General features: G+C 45.1%; 1 protein-coding gene across 1 annotated transcript in view; it reads left to right on the forward strand.

Moving 5' to 3' along the window:
* The first annotated feature begins 4,666 nt into the window (after positions 1-4,666).
* The window catches only part of man2c1 (mannosidase, alpha, class 2C, member 1), a 101,350-nt gene continuing 88,244 nt past the window's right edge, over positions 4,667-17,772 (forward strand). Inside the window, exons 1-3 of the mRNA XM_078532562.1 lie at positions 4,667-4,786; positions 7,683-7,808; positions 8,174-8,297. Of these exons, the coding sequence (XP_078388688.1) occupies positions 4,689-4,786; positions 7,683-7,808; positions 8,174-8,297 (348 nt within the window). The 5' untranslated portion in view covers positions 4,667-4,688. The remainder of the gene's footprint in view (positions 4,787-7,682; positions 7,809-8,173; positions 8,298-17,772) is intronic.

The raw sequence follows: 17,772 nt of genomic DNA on the forward strand, positions 1-17,772 counted from the left end.
CTTGATGCTGATACTGTCCCTGGCCTCTGCCCCTAGCCATCACTTACCTCTAGCCTGGGATCCAGCCATGATCCTAAGCCGCAGGTGGGTGTCACACCAGCAACAGCCACCTCCTGCCTGGTGGCACAGCCTCTGATTGGCTGGCAGCTCTGAGCAGGTGAGACTTCCACCCCCAGTATCCTCGATCGGGGGGTGGGTGGAGGAGGGGGAAGGGTTGGGGTGGGAGGGGGTGTTGGGGTGGGTGGGGGGGTTGGGGGAGTGGGAGGGGAAGGCCCACCGATGGCCTGTCAAGCGATTGATTATATGCGGCGGGTCTTCTCGAAAAGAGATGGTGTGGGGGGGGGTCTCAACAGTTCTGTAGCCAGTGGCTAAGATCTCCCCATCTCCACAAAGTTCCTCCTTGTGTCTCTCTCTGATGGTTACACACCTATGTTTCTTTCTCATAACCAAGTCGTATTTCCATACACAAGCCAGGTTGAGGACTGAGATTGTCAAAGACACTTTATAAATGTAAGTCATTCTCTCTCTTTCTTAAAGCAGCACAAGAGAGATAGAGTCAAAATCCAAACTGAGCTGCAGCTGAAACTGTAACCTGACGACACTTCTCTATAACGTGATCATTGTATCATAAGGTTTAGATTGAAGAAATAAGAAATTTACAAATGGATACGGATGGGTTAGGTGAATGGGCCAAAAGTTGGCAGATGGAGTTTAACGTGGATAAGTGTGAGGTTATCCATTTTGGTCGGAAGGATAAAAAGGCGACTTATTATTTAAATGGAGAGAAACTTCAGAATGCTTCAGTGCAGAGGGATCTGGGGACAGGGAGACCAGAACTAGAGTCTAGAGTTTAGAAGAATGAGAGATGATTTCATTGAAGTGTACAAAATTCCTACAGGGCTCGACAGGGTAGATGCAGGAAGGATGTTTCCCCTGGTTGTCTAGAGTCTAGAACCAGGGGACACAGTCTCCGAATAAGAGGTAGGCCTTTTAGGATTGAGATGAGGAAAAATCTCTTCAGTCAGAGAGCGGTGAATCGTTGGAATTGTCTATCTCAAGGGCTGTGGAGGCTGAGTCATTGAATATGTTCAAAGCAAAGGTTAATCGATTTCTAGATACCAATGACATCAAGGGACGTGAGGATAGTGTGGGAAGATGACGTTGAGGTAGAGGATCAACCATGATCTAGTTAAATGGCGAAAAAGGCTTGAGGGGACAAATGGCCTCCTCCAGCTCCTATGTTCCTATCTGGTATCTGAGCCCTGCGACAGTGTAACAGTTCACAACCTTTCAGGTATGCAGGAACACACCTAAGGGCTGGGACTAGAATAAACAATCAGACTGGTAAGTTACACAGTTCAAATGGGTTTAGAGATTGTCTCCATCATCATGTGTGGTGCTGAAGCCACTACTGATGTGTTTCAGCCTTGGGGAGACTAGCCAAGGTAAAAGCTGACCTGCTGACAGTAGTCCTCCACCTTCTGCTACGGTGAAGCAACCACCATCATAAAGTTAAGGAGTTGGAGGTGGCCTCCTCCTCACAACAGACATAATGTACAAAAACTCTCCACTCTGGTTAATCAACGTCAAACTGGCGTTCTTCTCTGACCACAGCCTCCTACTGGCTGATTGTTACCTACAGACAGTCCAGAAGGTTGGCAAGGAATGTGAAATTTCACCACAGAAAACATGGGGTATCTCAGGAGAGATTCTAAACCAAGAAACGCCTCTCTGAGTCCCCGACACACAGGTGGGGAGTGACCAAGGGGAACATCAAGACAGTCTTCATCCTCAAAGGTGTTCAGAAGGCAAGAGAAAGGGATGCAGTGGGAAATTTCCCGACTCCAGACATGCACGCAGAATCTGCTCCTGCTGCAGCCAATGGGGGTCAATGATGGGGGGCGGGGAGGTGAAGAGCCAGCAAGCCACGCCCTTTGCCTTGTTGGCCTCCAAGATCATCGTCCGGCCCAGAATCTGCACCACGGAGCAGGATGAGATGTGCTCGTGTTTCTTCTTCCAAAAGGTACGCCGAGAGAGCTCTGTGATCTGTAGCCTGAAGGAAGAAGACTGCTCGGTAACATCATTGCAGCTTGCTGTACCAACAATCAGCAAATCCTTTTATGCCGTGCTGTATGATGTGAAGCCCTGAGACAGGAACGGTCTCCCAGTCCTTCCTGTCCTCTATAGATCTAATGCTGGATGTTCTAGAATAGTTGTTGACGACAAACCGTGCTGGACATTTTAGAACTATTTCCAGTTTATTTATAAAGCAGGCTTGGCAGGGGTCCCCAACCATTGCTGCCCACCCCAGTTTAGGATATACCAAACCTTCTATGCAGAAATCTTGACCGCTTTGCCCCATTTGGTTAGATTTCTCTTTGCAAATCCCTCGGATTATGTTTGCATCATGGTTTATGTGCTGTATCCGTGTCATATCTCTTGATTAGAGGACACCAAGGTACAGGCTCTGCTTGACCGATGTAAGGTTGACTCCCATCCTGCTGTATATGAAGGTCCTAGGTCAGTGTTTCGCATATTTTTTCTCGGTATGACCCCATTTTAATGCCCCAGACTTTGTGTAAACCCAGAGTGAAAATTTGGGGAGTATGAAAGCTGTTGAGCAGCAGCGGGTGGTGGGGTGGGGGGGGTCATTGTCTGAGTGGGGGAGGGCGTTGTTTGACCATGGTACAAAGTGTTTAAACTGCAGGATTTTCTTTTTTAAAAACTACTCTTTCACAGGCTTTTTTTTTTGCAACAGCAAAAAGGGCACAAAGATCTGTCCATTAGGCCACACCCATCATTAGAGGAGGTGGTGACATAGTGGTATTGTCACTGGACTAGTAATCCGTTTACCCAGGGTAATGTTGTAGGGACCTGAGTTTGAATCCCACCACAGCAGATGGTGAAATTTGAATTCAATAAAAATCTGGAATTAAAAGTACAATGATGACCATGAAACCATTGCTGATTGTTACGAAAACTTGTCGGGTTCACTAACATCCTTGGAAACCTCCTGTCTTTGTTTGGTCTGGCCTACGTGTGACTCCAGACCCACAGCAATGTGGCTGACTCTTAATTAGGGATGGGCAATAAATGCTGGCCTAGGCAGTGACGCCCACATCCCATGAAAGAATTTAAAAAAACACAGAAATAGTGTGAGAATTTAAAGGGGTCTTGCAGCTGTTAATATTCAGTGCATAATCCCAAAATCTTGTCTCATGACTCTCGACTCACAGTTTTGGAAGTCCTGTCCTAGGCTGTTTGCATTTTGATAGGTTGAAAGTCATTTGCCATCCATGGGACCATTCCCTCAGTGCATCTAAGTCCTTCTGCAGCTGTACTTGGTCTTTCTGTTCACAAATGGGCCAGTACATGAAGCAGTCATTTGCACAGAGCTTGATTTTGGCGTCAGGATTGATTCTATCTCTTATGTCACTTATGCACAGCAGGAACATCAGGAACCATTATGATGTTACTGGTATTGAATGTAACTCTTCCCCATTGACAACAACACATTCACTTCTCTTGGTTTTCCAAGTTTCTATCTACTGTAGAGCTTCACCTCTTAACCAGTAATGGCTGATTTTACACAGGAGTTTCTGCTGAGCCACAAAATCGAGTATTTTACTGAAGTCTAGTATCTGCATATTGACTTCAGGTTCTAGGTCAAGGTAGTGAATGATCTCTTCCACAGTGTCCAAAGTTGCACCAGTGCCTTTTCGAAAACTACTGAATGTCAGTCCACACTTTTGATTAAACTTTTGAAATGCTTCTACAACACCATCAGCCTCCCAATTCTTTGCAGGCTGGAGCTATGAGTTTGTTGCCAGGCATTTTGTTTTTGCACAATTCACTCAGATTTTTCTCTATCTCTGGCACTAATTTGGGTTGATTTTTCAATGTCATTCAGCATAAACTTTGTTTAAAATGCTTGGGTTTTTGCTCACAGACAACCGCTGCCATTATGGTCTTCTGGTTCCCATAAGTTAGAAATAGTCACACTTTAGACTCAAAACATTGAAGCTCATGGTGTTTATTTCTGGCTCCTCCCTATGTGGCTGGTGGACTGACACATTGTTCCTTGGCACATGACTCCAGTGCAGCAATAAAGTGTGGCACCCGGGGATATATATTCATATTACAATTAGTTACCAGCTCTTTACGAATAATATAACAATGTCACGCCTTTTTATTGGGGATTTGGGATTTGACAGCATTAATGATGGCATTTCGTAGCTTGGTTCAGTTCTCATCCAAGGACCTGTCTTCAAATCCATTGGAGAGTCACAGGAATTTCAACAGTCTTTGCTTGCTGAAAAATCACCTTACCTGTAGAGGTACACCTGTCCTGGTTTCTTTTCCTTAACGTTGGCTCCCATATAAATTTCTGCCACTGCAGCTTGGTGGTCACTTAATGCTTTTAACACAAGCTGGATAGAAAGTGTGTTATTCTAGGGTGTGGATCCTTCATGTTGATAATTGTAAAAGCCTGACTAGAAGAATTATAATATAATATAGTTGAGACAATGTCAACAATTTAAAGGTAAGACACAAGTTCAGTTTGAGTGATTGGAACATGATGAATTGAGTGATTGAAGAGTTTGAGCAGGTGGGAATTGGGAGCCCCGGAACTGAGTGGAAGGAGTTGCAATGAGTTGGGCCGGGGGGACACGAGAGGCGGTTGCACCATGGCCAGTTTGGTGCTCAAGAGCCGCCGGGCGACGCTGGAACGGGCCGAGAAATTCATCTCTGCCGAATATTTCACCGACATCAACCTGCGGGGCCGGTGAGTGAAAAGAGCCGCCGGGGACCAGGAACCGGGGACCAGGAACCGGGGACCGGGGCCTCCGGCTCCGAGCCCGGGATTAGCGGCAAAGAAACGGGCCGAGTCCAGAATCCAGTTCAACCCCCGGAGCAGAGACACAACCGGCCCCGCCCCCAAATCAACCCCCCCTCTCCCCCCCCCAAAAACCTCAACCTCCCCCCCCCCCAAATCAACCCCCCCTCTCCCCCCCCCCCAAAAACCTCAACCCCCCCCCCCCCAAATCAACCCCCCCTCTCCCCCCCCAAACCCCCAGCACCCCCCCAAAAAAAACTTCACCCCCCCCCAAACCCCCAGCACCCCCCCAAAAAAAACTTCACCCCCCCCCCAAAATCAACCCCCAAAAACCTCAACCCCCCCCAAAACCAACCCCCCCAAAAACCTCAACTCCCCCCAACCCCCCAAAAACCTCAAGCCCCCCCAACCTCCAACCCACCCCCCTCCAAAACCAACTCCCCCAAAAACCTCAACTCCCCCCAACCCCCCAAAAACCTCAAGCCCCCCCAACCTCCAACCCACCCCCCTCCAAAACCAACCCCCCCAAAAACCTCAACTCCCCCCAACCCCCAAAAACCTCAAGCCCCCCCAACCTCCAACCCACCCCCCTCCAAAATCAACCCCCCCAAAAACCTCAACACCCCAACCCCCCCGCCAAAAACCTCAACTTGCCCCCAAACCCCCCAACCCCCCAAAAACCTCAACACGCCCCCCCCCAACCCCCCCCCAAAAAAACCCAAACCCCCAACTCCCCCCAAAAACCTCAACCCATCTTCCGAACCTCCCAAAAAACCCCAACCTGCCTCCCCCAGCCCCCCACAGCTCAGAGTAGAGACAGTTCCCCCAAAACCCCCCTCACACACCCTCAGAGCACGGACAGATCCTCCAAAAAAAAACCCACACACCCCCCTACAAAAACACAACTCCTCCAAAACCCAAACAACAGACACCCCACACGTCCCCCACAAATACTCCCCACTAACACCCCCCAGAGAAGAGACAGGCTCCCCACAAAACCCAAACAGGCCTCCACCCCTGCTAAACCCAAAAAACCCCAAACAACCCCCACGTTCACAAATACCCTCCCGGAGCAGAAACAGACCCCCCCAAAACCTTAATAGACAAAGCAACCCCACCCCACAAACATCCCCCCCCAAAAAACCCAAACAACCAAGCCCCCAACCATCTCCAAACATCTACCCCTAACTAACCACAACAAAACACACAAACCCCACACCCCCCCACAAACAACCACATACACTCTCCTTGCCCCACACCCTCTCCCCAAACACAAACACAGCCTCCAATCACCCGATACCATTCTCAAGCCTACACCCACAGGCAACAACGCCACATACCCTCAAACCCCCTCTCCCAGCTCCATACCCCTCCCCACCCATCCTTTCCCCTCCTCACCCCCACTCCTGCCCCACTCTCCCTATCCTAGCCTTCCCTCCTCCCCATCCACCCCTCACTTCGCTGCACTTCCCTCCAACACTCCCAACACTGCAGCTTACGTTCGGTGAACCCTGACAGAAAAATTTCTCTGAAGGGGCTCTCAGTAACACATGGCCCTCATTACTCAAGTCACAAAAGCAAAATATTTTGAAAGCTGGAAATCTGAAATAAACACAGAAAATGCTGGAAAATCCCAGCAGGTCTGGTAGTATCTCTGGAGCAAGAAACAGAATTAACGGTTCAGGTTCATGACCTTCTATCAGAACTTATTCCTGCAGTGTTGATCATGGTATGTCCCGGTTAATATCTAACCCCCTGTTGGGGTGCAGGAGGGGAATACAAGCAAGATTTCATCAAGTTCTTTTACAAATAACAGTCCAGTGCCACAGACTATAACTGTGCTTTGTATGCACCTTGAAAATAAATACTCTCCCAAACAGGCCTATGCATACCGTAACTATCACTTCATTTAACGTCTTATAGTAAATACCCTTCAAGAGGCTGAGTACTTTTGAAAGCGTCAATTATAATAAACTGTCGCAACAAAGTAGTTTGTTTGTATTGTGACCTGTTGGTGAAGTCAGGTAGGAATTGAACTCTCTGTCCAATGATAATTATACACTCTGCCTGTCTATCACACAAGGAAAAGTCCATTTTTAAAATTCGCTCTTGGGATGTGAGCGTCGTAGTCAAGGCCAAGCATTTATTGCTGTCCAGAAGGTGATGGTGAGCTGTCTTGAACTGCTGTAGTCCGTGTGGTGTAGGCACAATGGTTTTTTTTCCTGTTCTGGTTTGATACAACTGAGTGGCTTGCTAGGCCATTTCAGAGAGCGTTTAAGAGTCAACCACATTGCTAATGATAATTATACATTCCACCTGTCTATCACGCAGGGATTACACCAATTCAGCTAAGAGTTTTGTCTTGTCTTTCACATGCCACAGTCACATGTAGGCCAGACCAGGTAAGGACGGCAGATTTCCTTCCCTAACCCTAAAGGGAAGGAAATAATGCAACATGGAATAATACAACAATGTGGTAGTTTCATGAGACCAGTATTCCATTCCAGACTTATTAATTGATTGAATTTAAATTCCACTAGCTTCTGTGGTGGGATTTGAACCTGTGTCTCTGTAGCATTGGTCAGAGCCTCTAGATTGCTAGTCTAGTAACATAACCACTATGCTACCACCCCTCAACAGATTGAGCTCCGTGTCCAATGAAAGTTATACTTATAATTATAATTATCTGCCTATCACACAGGTATTACACCAATTCAGCTAAGAGTTTTGCCTTGTCTTTCACATGCTGCAGTATGATCACTAAGGTTTGACTAAGATGCCCTGCAGATGGCAGTAACCTGTACAACAGCAACTGATGAACTTGTTGCCCTTGCGTCCCTTGTAGGCTGTTTGGTGCTTGCTGTCCAGCTGAATCGCTCTCCTGTTTTCTGACACCCTCACGTATCCCATACGACACAGCAGTGAAACAAGACTTTAAACCTGTCAAGGTTGGGGATTCCTTTGGGCCGACGTAAGTATAGCTGGGAAAGGTATCCTGACTAATTTGAGGAATTTTTCATTGGTTAAAAACGTACCCGGACATACCCGTGATTGCAAATGTTAGAATATCCCACTTCGAATGAAAGTTTATGTTAATGGAAACTTGGTCAGTACCGGTCCAGTTCAGTCCCACGAACCAAAACTTTCTTGTTATATATTTTTTAAAATATTGTTAGCAGTAATTTCAAGGTTTATTACAAGCTTTTTTTCCTTTTCTTGTGATTTTTTATTTTCTCTTGTGCTGGGAAACCGCAAGTTGAGTGTAGCAGGGAATCAGTGCACTGAGTCAAACTGATGCCAATCCTCTCAATCTCACAACTGGTCTTTTTGTTGTAGATGGTGGACATCCTGGTTCAAGGTGTCATTGACCATTCCAAAGGCTTGGAAAGGTGAGGAGGTGCACTTTCTGTGGGAGAGTGATGGAGAAGCCATGGTATGGAGAAACGGCATCCCGGTTCAGGTATGGTAAATTGACAAAAGCAAAATACTGCGGATGCTGGAAATCTGAAATACCACAGCAGGCCGGGCCACATCAATGGAGAGAGAAACATTCCAGGTTGTGACCTTTCATCAGAACTGAGAAAACTGATGAAAGGTCATAACCTAAAATGTTAACTCTGTTTCTCTCTCCACAGACGCTTCAAGGCCTGCTGTGTGTTTCCAGCATTTTCCATGATAAATTTGGAGTGTGGTGCTAATGTAGAACATAAATGAATATTAAAACCTGTTAAAAAAGTGGCTGTTTTTCAGTAAGTAAACTCGATCTTAAATTAGCTCAATGTTGTCTGATAATTGCTGATCTACACAGGTGTAGTTATGGTGATCCTCTTTTAGCCACTTGTACTAATTTTAGTGACTCATCGAGGCCTGTCCACCATCTACAAGGCACAAGTCAGGAGACTGATGGAATACTCTCCAGTTGCCTGGATGAGTGCGGCTCCAACAACACTCAAATCTCAACTCCACTTAGGACAAAACAGCATACCCGATCGGCACCCCACTCACCACCTTAAACGTTCATTCCCTCCACCACCGACGCACAGTGGCAGCAATATGTATCTTCTACAAGCTCTGCTGCAGCGACTCACCAAGGCTCCTTGGACAGCACTTTCCAAAACCCGCAGGACAAGGGCAGCAGGGGCATGGGAACACCATCACCTGCCTGTAAGTTCTCCTGCAGGTCACACATCACGCTGATTTGGAACTATATGGCTGTTACTGCACTGTCGTTGGGCCGAAATCCTACAACTCCCTTCCTAACAGCACTGTGGGTACACCTACACCACATGGACTTCAGTGGTTAAAGAAGGTGGCTCACCACCTCAAAGTCAATTAGGGACAGGTCGCAAATGCTGGCCTTGCTAGAGCTGCTCCCATCCCATGAAAGAAAAAAAGAAAACTCCTTGCGTACACTCACTCAATACAGGTGAATGTACATCACATGTAGAAATGACTGAAGGCACTGGATACTGCAAAGGCTATGGACCCTGACAACACTTCAGCAATAGTATTGAAGACTTGTGCTCCAGAACTTGGTGCGCCTCTAGCCAAGCTGCTGCAGTACAGGTTACAACAGTGGCATCTACCCGGCTATGTGGAACATTGCTCAAGTATGTCCTGTACACTAAAACAGGACAAATTCAACCTGGCTACTTACTGCCCCATCAGTCTACTCTCGATCATTAGTAAAGTGATGGAAGAAGTCGTTAACAAGCGGCATTTGCTTAGCAATAACCTGCTCACTGATGCTTAGCTTGGGTTCCGCCATGGTCACTCAGCTCCTGACCTCATTACAGACTTGGTTCACACATGGACAAAAGAGCTGAAATCCAGAGCTGAGGTGAGAGTGACTGCCCTTGACATCAAGGCTGCATTTGACTGGGTGTAACACCAAGGAGCCCTAGCAAAACTGGAGTCAATGGGAATCAGAGGGAAACCTCTCTGCTGGTCGGAGTCATACCTAGTACAAAGGAAGATGGTTGTGGTTGTTGGAGGTCAATCATCTCAGTTCCAGGACATTACTGCAGGAGTTCCTCAGGGTAGTGTCCTCGGCCCAACCATCTTCAGCTGCTTCTTCAATGACCTTCCTTCCATCATAAGGTCAGAAGTGGGGATGTTCGCTGATGATTGCACAATGTTCAGCACCATTTGCAACTCTGCAGACACTGAAGCAGTCCATGTCCAAATGAAGCAAGACCTGACAATATCCAGGCTCGGGCTGACAAGTGACGAGCAACATTTATGCCACACAAAAGCCAGGCAATGACCATCTGTTACAAGAGAGAATCTAACCATCTCCTCATGACTTTCAATGACAATACCATCGCTGAACCCCCTACTATCAACATCTGGGGAGGGGGCGTGGGGGTTACCATTGACCAGAAACTCAACTGGACTAGTTGATGGATTATGGTTTTATATAATGTGTAATATACCTTTTAGAAGGATGCTATAAAGGAAGATCACATGATCTTATGTAACCAATAGAGGAGTAGCGCAGGCTACCTCTTAGTCAGTAGTTAGTAGTCAGTAGTATGGAGGTTGACCCTGTGTTTGAGTTGAAAGGACACAGGTGTAGAAGCTGTGTATCTTTGTAAATAAACAGAATGTGTTCCACCTAAGAGGTGTCTATTGATCAACTCTGTCTATTGTACCAACTTGGCCATCCCACAACAAGCTTGCAGCCTGGATTCATAAGCCCCAACAAACTGGTGATTAGGATCCAACAAACTGGTGGTAAGCAAAAAGCGAGGATAAAGTGAAGATACGATAAACTGGCTTTGAGAATGAAACAAGTTAACAAAAAAAATCAAGAGAGATGAAATCGGGCTGTACCTCGCACGGTAATTGTAAGTAAAATTTCTGTCCTAATTGTTGAAGCAGCCCCCTCACAGAATGTCGCAATTCCGAAGAATTGATCCTTTCGATCCGCCACGATCCACCAGAGACAATTGGTCTCATTATATTGAACGTCTCGCGTCCTTTTTCCAAGCGAATGACATTACGGGGGAAGAGAAGAGGCGAGCGATCCTCTTATCTACGTGTGGGAATAAAGCCTACGACTTGATTCAAAGTTTGATGGCACCCAGGGCCCCAGATTTGGAAAGATTTGATGAATTCACCTCGTGAAGGGTCATTACCAGCCAAAGCCCTTGGTAACGATGCAATGGTTCAAATTTAACTCAAGAAATAGAACCCCAGGGGAGACAGTTACTTGTTATGTGGCAAGTTTGAAACAGTTAACAGAACATTGCGAGTTTGGTACATCTTTATTTGGTGCATCTTAATTGCAACAGAGGTGGAAACAAGCAACCTTATAATGATTGGCAGTTTAAAAAAATCAAATGTTTTATTGTCATCAAAATGGACACATAATGAGACAGTGCAAGGAAAGAACCAGGTAACCTTTCAAACAAAAGGAAAAACCCTGTGAGATCGACAATATAGAAGAGCCTGAAGTAACAAATTCAGATGTTTATTCGTTATTTAATTTGAAGGTTGGAAAGACCAAACCAATACATGTAACAGTGAAGGTAAATGTCAGACCTATTAGAATGGAAGTGGACACAGGAGCTTCCACTGCAGTTAAAAGCAAAATGCTGTGGATGCTGGAAATCTGGAAAAAAAAAAGAAAATGCTGGAAAAACTCAGCAGGTCTGACAGCGTCTGTGGAAAGAGACTTCTGAAGAAGAGCCATACAGACTCAAAACGTCAACTCTGTTTCTCTCTCCACAGATGCTGTCAGACCTGCTGAGTTTCTCCAGCATTTTCTGTTTTGCTTGCACTACAATAGTTGGTGAACATACGTTCAAATATCTGAATTATGGTGAACATAAATTAAAATTGGAAGAAACCAATGCCAAATTAAAAACTTACACAAGTGAAAACATCCAAGTCAAAGGCATTAGCAGAGTTACTGTCCATTATGGAAGCCAATTGGTAAAACTACTCTTGGTGGTAGCAGGCAAGGGGCCAGGCCCCCTGGGACGAAACTGGGTAAAGGAGATTAAGTTAAAATGGGCTCAACTTTTCTAGGTGAGAGTAAGTGGGTTACCAGTGCTACTACAAAAATACCCCTCCGTCTTCAAGGACGAATTTGGGAAGATCCAGGGGCTGCAAGCAAAATTTCATGTGGACCCAGAGGTAACACCCTCGATTCTTGAAGGCAAGACCAGTATCTTATGCACCGTGGGAAAAGGTCGACACCGAACTGGACCTATTAGAGAAACTGGGCAGTATACAACCTGTGCAGTTCTCAGAATGGGCAGCACCAATAGTCCCCGTCCTTAAACCTAACCCAAAGCATTCGAATTTGTGGTGACTGCAAATTCACAGGTAATAAAGTGGCTAAGTTGGGCAGGCACCCCATACCAAAAATCGAAGACCCGTATGCCAAGCTGGCAGGTGGAACGGCCTACATGAAGCTTGGTACAAGTCATGCTTATCAACAGAGTTGGAGAATGCCTCTCAGGAATTTGTCACAATTAATACACACAAAGGGTTGTACCAATATACTCTTTTGTCTTTCGGCGTCTCCTCAGCTTGTGCCATATTCCAGAGAACACTGGAAAGTTTACTGCAGGGACTGCCCCACGTTGTAGATAATCTAGATGATGTTGTGGTGACAGGACTCACTGAAAAGGAGCACTTGGCAAACTTAAAGTCCTAAAACGTTTCTTGTAGGCTGGAGTGCGTTTAAAAGAAAAAAAGTGCACATTCCAAGCAAGGGAGGTAATCTATTTGGGTCACCAGATAGATTCACAGGGCCCCCACCTGGTTGAGGCGAAAGTGAGAGCCATAAGAGAAGGCACCTGTGCCAAAGAACACCTCCGAGCTCAAATTATTCTTAGGAATGATCAACTATTTTGGGCGGTTCTTACCCAATTTGTGTACAGAACTGGTACCCCTGCATTATCTACTCAAGAAGGACCAATGTTGGCCTTGGGAGACACCACAGAAAGAAGCTTTCATAAAGGTGAAAACAATAGTTGGACTCATCCAACCTATTAGTACATTATGACCAAAGGAAAGAATTGGTGTTGACATGTGATGCATCTCCCTACGGAGTGGGAGCAGTGCTCTCCCATCGAATGGACGATGGCACGGAACGGCCTATAGGATATGTATCTAGAACGCTCACCACAGCGGAAAAGGGATACTCACAGATAGAAAAAGGCCTGTCAATCATCTTTGGTGTCATGAAATTTCACCAGTACGTACACAGGCTGTTATTTTACTATCATTTCAGATCTTAAGCCATTGCTAGGATTGTTCAACGAGGACAAGACTATACCACCCATAACCTCAGTAAGAAAACAACGATGGGCATTGACCTTGGCAACATACGAGTATACTTTTGTACATTGGCCTGGAAATCAAATTGTAAACGCCAATGCACTGAGTCGTTTGTCCTTACAAGAAAAAAATGAGATGTCCCAGTTCCACAAGAACTAGTTTTATTGTTAAATTTCTTAGATTCATCGCCGGTATGGGCTAGACAGAACAGAGACTGGACAAGTCGAGACCTAGCCTTATCCAAAGTACATGAGAACAAGTACTTCATGGTTGGTCACAAGAGCATGTATCTGATGAAATGGAACCGTACTTTAACAGAAGAATGAAATAACCAGCCAGGATATGGCATCTTATTGTGGGGAGCACGAGTGATTGTTCCTCCAAAAGGAAGAAAGCCATGGTGCACATCCAGGAATTTCCAGAATGAAGACCATAGCACACAGCTATCTATGGTGGCCTGGAATGGATGGAGAAATAGAGACCTTAGTGGAGAATTGTGTGCAGTGTCAGCAATTGCATAAGTTACCTTCAGGAAGGTCAGTGTTTCCCTGATAATCAGCTTTTTGAAATGAGAGAAAGTAATTTTTTTCACCCTTGGGAGTGGCCAAAAAGGCATGGGTACGGTTACACATTGACTAGTTGGACCTTTCTGCTCATTGTTGATGCCCACTCAAAATGGATAGACACATATGAGGTGAATTCACCAACGTCTTCTGCTACAATTAAGAAGCTATGTCAAAATTTTGCCATTAATAGACTACCAGAAGTAGTCGTATCTGATAATGGCACGGCATTTACAAGTGCAGAGTTTCAATGGTTTATCAGCCTCAACGGTATCACTCGTAAAAACTTCACTGTACCACCCTTCCTCAAAAGGACTGGCCGAAAGAGCAGTTCAAACGTTCAAGTCAGGCACGAAAAGAGCTTCAGTGGAGATTCCTTAACAATTGAGCCAGCACGCTTTCTTTTCCATTATAGGATCACCTCTCATACAACAACAGGTGTCACACCTGTGGAATTATTGATGAAACGCTGGCTCAGGACGAGACTGAGCTTAATAATGCCGAATTTAGCTGGGGGGAAGGTGGAAAGGAGTCAGGGACGTCAGAAAACTAGACACGACCAGTGTAGTTGTGAGAGGAAATTTACCATAGGGGAGACGGTATATGTGAAGAACTTTGGAGAAGGACCAAAGTGGTTACTGGGTGAAGTAAGTGCAGTGACTGGACCTCTGTGTTACCATGTGGAGGTGGAAGGCCCAGTCATACGGAGACATGGGGATCATCTAAGGAAGAGAGAAACAAATCACCAAGAAATGATTCCACCAGTGATCATGGCCGGGTCAACGTTTCCTGGTGAGAACTCAACCTAGTATAGATGTGTCTGTTGTACCTGCAAGAGTCGATGAAACAGATTTGCAGGTACTCGCTGAAGAAGCTGATGTTCAGACAACTCTAGAAAAGGAGGTTCCTGACAAAGCATCTGCAGCTGTAGAGCTGAGATGTTCTACACGCATAAGGAAACCCCCAGAAAGACTGAATTTATAAATTACTTATGTGTAAATAATTTGCTATTTTGAGAAAACTGTACTTGTAAATGTAAAATGTGTTTCCAAGTAAAGGGGGAGGAATGTGGTAATTCTGTAGTGTGTAATGTGTAGTATACCTTTAAGAAGGATGTTATAAAGGAAGATCTTATGTAACCAATAGCGGAGTAGCGCGGGCTACCTCTGTAGTTAGTAGTCAGTAGAATGGAGACAGGGTTTGAGTTGAAAGCACACAGGTGTAGAGGCTGTGTACCTTTGTAAATAAACAGAATGTGTTCCACCTAAGAAGTGTCTGTTGATCAACTCTGTCTGTTGTACCAACTTGACCATCCTAAAACAAGCTTGCAACTCAGTTCCATAAGTCCCAACAAACTGGTGACTAGGATCCGACGACTAGTCATATAAATACAGTGACTACAAGAGCAGCTCAGAGGCTAGGAACCCTGTGGTGAGTAACTCGCCTCCTGATCCCCTAAAGCCTGTTCACCATCTACAAGGCACAAGTCAGGAGTGTGATGGAATATTCTCCACTTACTTGGATGAGTGCAGCTCCAACAAGATTCAAGAAGCTTGACATGATCGAGGAAAAAGCAGCCCACTTGATTGGCACCCCATCCACAAACATTCACTCCCTCCACCGCTGACGCACAGTAGCAGCAGTGTGTACCATCTACAAGATGCACTGCAGGAACTCACCAAGACTCCTCAGGCAATACCTTCCAAACTCACGACTGCTACCATCTAGAAGGGCAAGGACAGCAGACACATGGGAACACCACCACCTGGAAGTTCCCCTCCAAGCCACTCACCATCCTGACTTGGAAATATTTCACCGTTCCTTCACTGTCGCTGGGTCAAAATCCTGGAACTCCCTCCCTAACAGCACTGTGGGCATACCTACACCACATGGACTGCATCGGTTCAAGAAGGCAGCTCACCACCACCTTCTGAAGGGCAAATGGGGATTGGTAATAAATGCTGGCCTAGTTAGCGGCACCCTCATCCATGAACAAATATAAAAAAATGTGTATTGACTGAATAAACATCATCTTTTGTTCAGTAACCAAGGATGTAAAGTGCTAACAACAGCAAAAAAAATACACTCTGCTTTTGCCTTATCATTTTACCAACAAACGCACAAAAAGGTTACGTCTCACATGCATACGCCATGCAAATATGAGTGTGAAGATCAAATATCCAACAATTGCCTATTACTCAATTTTTATTTACTAATCAGTAATGACACTTTACATTCCTAATGATCCACATGGCTGACGTATTAGACAACACTGGCCTAGCATAATATTGTAAAGCATGGACTGTTCCTATCTTGCGACACAAAACCACATGATTAAACTATATATTTACTGGTCGTAGTCCAATGGCGAAAGTCAACAGACAGAAGTTGACACATCGTATATGTATAATGTGTTTCTCAGAGCAGGTCGTGCATTGCTTAGAATTAGGCGATATTTGTTCAAATTGAGGGCTACTAGTTCATGTATTTCAACCTGTGATGTGCTAATTCTGAACGCAAGAGCAAGGTCCTAATCTATTCAGTCATTTGTACATTGCTGAACTGTGCACTTCTTTTACACACATATATACAAACATACGAATTAGGAGCAGGAGTAGGCCATTCGACGCCTTGAGCCCGCTCCACCATTTGGTAAGATCATGGATGAAGTGATTGTGGCTTCAATTCTATTTTCCTGTCTACCCCCTATACCCTTTGACTGCCTTATTGATCAAGAATCTATCTAACTCAGCCTTAAAGATATTCAATAACCCAGCCTCCACTGCTCTCTGGGGAAGAGAATTCCCTAGACTAACAACCCTCTGAGGGAAAGAAAATTCTCTTCATCTCCGTCTTAAATGGGAGCCCCCTTATTTTTAAACTCTGTCTCCTGGTTCAAGTCTCCCTCATATGGGGATTTTCTGATGTATGTCATGCTAAGAATACAATTCTTGCCTTTTAGAACATGATTCTGGGATGTCCATTTTTCATGATGCAGTAATGTACAAATTACTGAATAGATTAAGACTTTTCTCTTGCATGCAGAATTAGCACATTATCTTACCGACAATCTAACAAGCTAACTTCCCATATTTACTAATTCTAGTGAAATAATGGCAGTATTAAGGACAAAATGAGTGGTTTAGGTTGAAATAGTGACCAGAGGAAATGTCCTCAACTATTTTGATGTGGCGAGCACAGAGGAAGCAAGAGTAAAATTTGGTTCCTCCTTTATATATTGTAGTATAATGGAACATGATACGTGAACATTCCTGAAAAGAGGCACATGTTGCTGAATCTTTTCCTCTTGCCCTTTTCAGGACAAACACAAGAATACCAAATTTCAAATGATGAGAACAGCTTACACTACAGGAGAAAAGGGTGCTGATTGGGTGGCAAGTCGGCTCGGTTGGCCGAGGCGTTGCCGTGGAGAAAGCAGCAGGGAACTATAAGCTTTCCATACTTCCGGGTAATTCAAAAAAGGTGCATGTCTTCAACATTCTCCTTATGTTTGCAGAGAACGGGTGCCTGCATGTGAATGTATGTTACTTCTAGCAAACGTAAATGAATCACGCTATGTGGCAGCCCTTGCCGAACAATCCTGTGCTAATTGCTACACTAACAACCAATTTAAGATAATCAATCGAGTTCGTCAAGTGGCTCATTTACACTTGCTATAAGCGACATACATTATACGCGTGGACTGGTTATCTGCAAACAAAATGAATATGTTAAAGCCTTGCACTCTTTGAATTAACCGGAAGCTTGGGGAGCCTTTAGTTCCCCATGGCTGAGGCATTGCCATGGAGAAAGCAAATCAGAGTTGATTTGCCAACCATTGGGCAATATGGAAATTTGTCATTCCTGTGTTTGTCTTGATGAGTTCAAGACGAAAAGCTTTGGACACTTGTCTCCGTCTTCAGCAATGTCAAGTCCTGTACTTGCAAAGCAGCTGTTTGGAACAGAATACCTGGAAAGGATGATATAGGATAAGATACAGGAATAACATAAGGTACAGGTACATAGCAAATGATGCAACTAGCTATATAACCTTTGTCCGGTTGATGGTGAACTTTG

The sequence above is a fragment of the Cetorhinus maximus genome, chromosome 30 (genome assembly GCF_964194155.1).
Source record: "Cetorhinus maximus chromosome 30, sCetMax3.hap1.1, whole genome shotgun sequence".
Taxonomy (NCBI): Eukaryota; Metazoa; Chordata; class Chondrichthyes; order Lamniformes; family Cetorhinidae; genus Cetorhinus; species Cetorhinus maximus.